Source organism: Pundamilia nyererei, unplaced genomic scaffold (genome assembly GCF_000239375.1).
Source record: "Pundamilia nyererei isolate P.nyererei 1_Seehausen unplaced genomic scaffold, PunNye1.0 scaffold00426, whole genome shotgun sequence".
Taxonomy (NCBI): Eukaryota; Metazoa; Chordata; class Actinopteri; order Cichliformes; family Cichlidae; genus Pundamilia; species Pundamilia nyererei.
Window position 1 is genome coordinate 243,701 of NW_005187827.1, and position 6,615 is coordinate 250,315.

The following is a 6,615-nucleotide window of genomic DNA, read 5'->3' on the forward strand; positions in this document are numbered from 1 at the left end:
AAATGTGTGGAAATGAGACTTGTGAAAAGAAGTGAGATATGTTGAGTTTGGATTCCAGTTGTGTAATGTCGTAAGAATGATGCAACCGGGTGTGTTGTTTAATGAAAGCGTAAAGGTTTCATATAGCTATGTGAGGAGATGTTGGTTAAGAGGAAATTGCTCATTGAAGCCGCTTGAGGTTAACCTGGTGATGTTTAAAGATTAAGAGTGGCTTTTGTTTATGATTTAGACAACGTATTAAAAAACTTGACATGCTTTTATCAAAGATGAGGAGCTTAAAATCAGTGTGTGACAGAAATAAACAAGCTGGCATGTGTATCCAAGTACATGTGAACTGCTTGGAAATAACTGCAGCACATGACAGTTACGTTTTGTGTCTGTGTGTGTGTGGTTGTAAGGTGTCCCCGTCTCAGCGGAGTGTCTTCTATATTTACCCAGCATGCCGCTGGCTCGAAGCCTGTCTGTCACGTCCCTGTCAGGACTGGAGGAATGGGACGAGGAGTTTGATTTAGAGGATGCCGTCCTTTTTGAAATAGCCTGGGAGGTTGCTAACAAAGGCAAGTGTTTGGTGGTTTTTGAAGATAATTAAAAAAAATTATGCCAAAAGACAATGTCGTTTGTGTTGAATCACATTATATCTTTCTATGTGTGAAGTTGGAGGCATCTACACCGTCATCCAGACCAAAGCCCGTCTGACCTCAGAGGAATGGGGGGAGAACTATTTCCTGGTGGGTCCCTATGTGGAGAGCAACGTGCGCACTCAGGTGGAGCTGATCGAGCCCACAAACCCCGCACTCAGGCGAACCATTGACAAGATGAACTCCAGTGGGTGTAAGGTACTACCATATGTAAACTAAAACACAAACACCCCTACACACACACACACAGACACTGAGTTAAATTTATACGATCCACTGACGGGCAGTCATCCTAACAACTCGTGGCTGAGGTACTAATAGTTTATTTGTGTATGCATGCAGTGAATGTGCGCTCTAACGCCCAATTAGAGTTCATCTTTCACTCATCTTTTACATCTGACACACTCCCACTCTGCCCAGCCTTCTGTCCTTGACCACAACTCAAAACCCAGTGACATTTCCCCCGCAAAGGTTAGAAGTTGTATCGATGTCTCTCTGTCTCTCTCTTTCTCACAAATGCGCTCCAGAAATAGATGACGGAGTGTGATACTTCTAAAGCTTTGTGCTGTGTCATTCTGAGTATAATGTGGAGTTGTGGGAAAAGGTTAGGACTGGTAGCGGTACGCTTTTAAAGGGGTTAGTGCAGCCAGGTCAGTAAAGCCTGTATGGGTTACTTTCAGCCACAATTGATGGGACAAGAAGAGAGCAAAAGCAGGCTGCAGCAACACTGAATTTGCATGTTTCATATTATGTTACTAGTTCCTTCCCTCTCCTCTGCTCTTTGTTTCTGTGTGCACATGTGGTTCAACAGCAGAGGCATCTGAAGATAACATTACTTATGTTACATTGCTAATAAGGGTGTCCCAGCAACACTCGGTGTGTCTGAAAGTTTGGTTTGTAATGATAGTTTTGTTTAGTTTTGCCCAGTGGATTACAGGTATCATCCCAGGACCCTCCCATTTTCAAACAAAACGTCTAAGGTTTTATGTACCGGTATCAGAACATAATAAAAATCTATTGATTCTTACTAAATACTGAAATAATTTATATACAACCTGATGAACAACAGTGCATGACATATTCACTGTGCCATTGTTATTTTGCAGAAGCAGTGTGGGGGGGAAAGAGTGCACCCCGTGACTCAGTAGTTCGTAGAAACAGCAGCAGTAACTTTTAGGGATTGTTTTGTTTTTTGTTTGACATTATCAGTCTCTGATCATGGTTGTGGTGGAATTTTGATCCACTCTTCTTTAAACGGTTGCCTCAGTTCATTCAGCTCTTTGTTAATGTCCCACCAGAGTATTTCCATCATGTTCAGGTCTGGACTCTGACTGGGCCAAGAAAATGCATTGATTCTTTTCTTTTTCAGCCACAAATTTCCTGCCGTCCTTGTAATCATTGTCCTGTTGCAGGACCCATTTTCTACCAAGCTTTAGTTATCGGATATTTGGGCTCACATTTGACCCCTTAATACTTTGATATACACACGGGTTCATAGTGGACTTCATGACTGCAAGGTGCCCCAGTCCTGGGGTTGCAAATAAGCCCACATCATCAGTCCTCCACTGCCGTGCTTGAGAGTCAGTATGAGGTATTTGTGCTGACGTGCTGTGTTTGGTTTTCAACAAATATGGCTCATTGAACAGTTTGACCTTGAGGTGAATTTGCTTTTCCACTCATGGGAAGATTGAGGGATTGTTAACACATACCTGAATGTTCCAGACAAGCAAAACTGGCAAAACGTCTGCTTTTATAGAGCTGCTCACAGTTAATTATCATTTGACTGACTAATTTAAAGTTATCCTATCAATTCCCATGCAATGTCTTTGTTTTTCATGCACTTTCATGCAACCTTTGTTAAATAACAAATTTTTCAGACCTGCTAAAGACTGTAGTAGTAGTGGTAGTAGTTGTGGACACTGAATGAATGGGGCCCAGGGTTGCTTACAGATGCACAAGTGGTGTGGGGGCAGGGTGCCAGCAGTGGAAAGTGGGAGGAGGGGAAATAATTTGCCTGTTCATGGTTCTGTGCAGCCTAAATAAGGCTGAAGGAACGCAAGAACCTCAATGTCATTTTAAGAATTGAAGATGGTGATTTGATTACCAGATGATGTGTTTTTAAAGGTTTATTCATTGCTGGTACAAATTTTAGATCATTAGTTTTGGCATTAGTGTATTAAACTATTCCACTTTAGTTGCGTTCTAAGCAGCATGAATTGCAATTCTAACAACAAGAAATACTCAATCCAGGCTTTCTTAGATTGGAATACATTTTTGTAAAGACATAGAAGTCATTCACTTACGTTATGTTAGAGAGAGAAGGACTAACCAGTTTTTTTTCTCCCTTTCGCCCTTGTCTGTTTTCTTACAGGTCTACTTTGGCCGCTGGCTTATTGAAGGCAGTCCCTACGTTGTGCTCATTGATATCGCGTTCACCGCCTGGTCTTTAGACTCCTGGAAGAGCGAGCTGTGGGAGCTTTGTTCCATTGGCGTGCCATGGTTTGACCGCGAGGCCAACGATGCGGTGCTGTTTGGTTTCCTGACCGCTTGGCTTCTGGGAGAGGTCAGCAGCTCAGACTTAATACTACACAGCTGATGAGAACGGGCATAAAACATAAAGATGGATTATCTGTAGGTCCTCCAGCAGTTTAAAGGGCTCTTTAAAGCAGCATATTAAACTAATCTGAACCCTTTCTTTCCTTCCAAATCACAGTTTGCAGCCCAGTGTGAGCAGCCTGCGCACATTGTGGCCCATTTCCATGAGTGGCTGGCAGGACTGGGGCTGATGTTGTGTAGACAGAGACAGCTTCCAGTGGCAACCATCTTCACCACACATGCTACACTCCTGGGGCGCTACCTGTGTGCTGGAAACGTGGACTTCTATAACAACCTAGCAGAGGTATGTACCTGCTTTTTTATTAAGTATCAGTTCAATAAATAAATAAAGATGCCATCAAGTAGTTGTTGACTTTGAATGTGTGATTTATATGAATATAAATATGAACTATTTCAAAAAATAGCTGACTACATTATAGACTCTCTGTGGTCTGTCTGTGTTCAGTTCAATGTAGACAAGGAAGCGGGCGATCGACAAATCTACCATCGCTACTGTATAGAGCGTGCAGCGGCACACTGTGCCCACGTCTTCACCACAGTGTCTCAAATTACTGCCATTGAGGCAGAACACCTGCTCAAGAGGAAACCAGGTGTGTAGCAGTGAACTGGTGTGTGTAAGACGGCAGCATGCCTCTAGCTCCCCCTGCAATACTCTGAATATAGAAGTCTGAATATGTAAAATATAATATATACAATATAAAGCTTTCAGTGTAGTATTATTTTAAATTAACTCTTAGAAAATCCTTAAAAATCATGACTCATTTTATCTTAAGAACAAAAAAGTAACAGCTTCCCAAAAACCACTATAAAATGTTACATAGTAATATTTTTTTCCACTTTAAATTACTCACTCTTTTAAAACTACTTCAGCCTGAACTATACATATCGAGTATTAATTATGCTTTGGAGATTTTTAATCTACCTGACTATCAAATCATCACCCTTTCTCTACTGCATGCTTATGCTTTGCCTCACGTGCTTCCACAGATATCGTGACTCCCAACGGGCTCAACGTGAAGAAGTTCTCAGCTATGCACGAGTTTCAAAACCTCCACGCTCAGAGCAAGAGTCGGATTCAGGAGTTTGTCAGGGGGCACTTCTATGGGTTAGTCCGCACGTCACAGCGTGTGTAAAGTGCTTAAAAGTTAATGAATTTAGCCAGAAAGGGGAAGTGACAAATCAAGTTGTGTATTTTTTTTTTTTTTAAATCGTATGTTGGTGACCATCTGACCATCAGACACCTCGACTTCAACCTGGACAAGTGTTTGTTCCTCTTCATCGCTGGGAGGTACGAATTCTCCAACAAAGGAGCCGACATCTTCTTGGAGGCTTTAGCCAGACTCAATTATCTACTGAGAGTACGTATGTGTGGCTGTGTTCACAGATGTGCACATGTGTTCACAGATGTGGAAGGAGAAAGGTCAATCCTAGGTGTTTTTTTTTTTGTTTTTTTTAAAAAGATAAAACAAAATCTAACTCCAGTGTCTGTATGGTCCATCAAAGGTCAACCACAGTGACGTGACAGTGATCGCATTCTTCATCATGCCAGCTCGGACAAACAACTTCAATGTGGAGACCTTGAAGGGCCAAGCAGTCAGGAAGCAGCTCTGGTGAGGTTCTTTACAGATGTAGTTATTCATTTTGAACTTAAAGGAGTAATGGATTTGAATTTTTATTTTATTTTTTTTTATTTTTTGTCCCTGGCAGGGATACTGCTCAGACTGTGAAGGAGCGCTTTGGAAAGAAACTTTATGAGTCACTTCTGGTGTAAGTCGACCCCTTTTTAATCCTGCCTCTTAAAAACTGTAAGATGTAAGTATTAGACACCCAGCTTATTACAACAAATATCTCCTAATAAATAGTCCCCAATAAAGGTATCCATTAAACTTGGATATACCTGAATTTGTAAAAATGTTGAAATCTTATTGGTTTTATTAAATTCAAACCTGCTAATTATTTGATTTTTTGTTTTTTTGTGCTGTGAGTTTCGTTTTAACATTAACTCGAGCTTTTTCTTCAGTGGGCAGCTGCCAGATGTGTCGAAGATGCTGGACAAAGAGGATTTCACTATCATGAAGCGCGCCATCTTTGCCACTCAGAGACAGTGCCAGCCTCCGATCTGCACTCACAACATGCTGGAGGACAGCAGCGACCCCATCCTCAACTGTGTTCGCCGCATCGGCCTTTTCAACAGCTCTGCTGACCGGGTCAAGGTAGGTCACGTGACAGGAGGTGACCGCTGGAAGATTCCCTGTCGCCTTTCTGGGATTTAAGTTGTTAATTTATTTAGATTTATTTTTTTTAGTTTGTGAGGTATCATAGTCGCACCTGAAAGAAAAAAGTGTTGTGAGCATGATTCTGTAATTTTATTTTTTCCTCAATCTGAATTACCCCTCATGCTGCTGGTTCTGGCAGTGTGCCCTATCTGTCTGTAACACTGAATTTCTTCTTCATCTGTTAGATTATCTTCCATCCCGAGTTCCTTTCATCCACCTCTCCTCTTCTTCCAATGGACTACGAGGAGTTTGTAAGAGGTTGCCACCTTGGCGTCTTTCCCTCTTACTATGAGCCCTGGGGCTACACACCTGGTATGATTCATTCATGCTGACAAGATGCATCTATGTGTGTATTAATATAAAAGTACTAATTATTGTTTCCCTGTTTATCAGCTGAGTGCACTGTCATGGGAATTCCATCAATCTCCACTAACCTGTCAGGTTTTGGCTGTTTCATGGAGGAACACATAGCAGACCCAACGGCATATGGTGCATCTTCATGCCTTCTCTTCTAAATTCTACTGTTTTTCAAAAGAAGTCCTCTTTTTAAGATAATCAGGAAAAACTGCTGCTTTTTCGCTTTGCAGGTATCTACATCCTGGACCGCAGGTGTCGGGGAGTGGACGAGTCATGCAACCAGCTCACTTCCTTCCTGTTCCAGTTTTGCAAGCAGAGCCGCCGCCAACGGATCATCCAGAGGAACCGCACTGAGCGTCTGAGCGATCTCTTGGACTGGAAATACCTCGGCAGGGTAACATTACAAATCCTGTTGCACATCTCTGGACCCCTCGGCCTTCATTGTCTTTGTTGTTTTCCTTCTTGATCAGGGGTGTCAAACATAAGGCCCACGGTCCAGAATCGGCCCGCCAAAGGCTCCAGTTCAGCCTTTTTGGCAGGTTTGGAAAATGTGAAGGGGGGCATACATTTCTGAGCTTTTCCTGCTGTTAAAGTCCTCCCCGTGGCCATTCATACTACAAAAGTAATTGAGTAATATATACAGTGGGGCAAAAAAGTATTTAGTCAGCCACCGATTGTGCAAGTTCCCCCACTTAAAATGATGACAGAGGTCAGTAATTTGCACCAGA

The 6,615-nt window shown here is 42.2% G+C and overlaps 1 protein-coding gene across 2 annotated transcripts in view; it reads left to right on the top strand.

The window, feature by feature from the left end:
* The window catches only part of gys1 (glycogen synthase 1 (muscle)), a 12,044-nt gene that overhangs the window by 1,774 nt on the left and 3,655 nt on the right, over positions 1-6,615 (top strand). Inside the window, exons 2-14 of one of the 2 annotated variants that reach the window (XM_013916015.1) lie at positions 399-557; positions 655-836; positions 3,010-3,201; positions 3,352-3,537; positions 3,700-3,844; positions 4,242-4,359; positions 4,492-4,612; positions 4,758-4,864; positions 4,962-5,021; positions 5,275-5,467; positions 5,716-5,842; positions 5,924-6,019; positions 6,118-6,281. In XM_013916015.1, the coding sequence (XP_013771469.1) occupies positions 440-557; positions 655-836; positions 3,010-3,201; positions 3,352-3,537; positions 3,700-3,844; positions 4,242-4,359; positions 4,492-4,612; positions 4,758-4,864; positions 4,962-5,021; positions 5,275-5,467; positions 5,716-5,842; positions 5,924-6,019; positions 6,118-6,281 (1,809 nt within the window). In that variant the 5' untranslated portion in view covers positions 399-439. The remainder of the gene's footprint in view (positions 1-398; positions 558-654; positions 837-3,009; positions 3,202-3,351; positions 3,538-3,699; positions 3,845-4,241; positions 4,360-4,491; positions 4,613-4,757; positions 4,865-4,961; positions 5,022-5,274; positions 5,468-5,715; positions 5,843-5,923; positions 6,020-6,117; positions 6,282-6,615) is intronic. The other variant, XM_013916016.1, reaches the window with a different exon arrangement.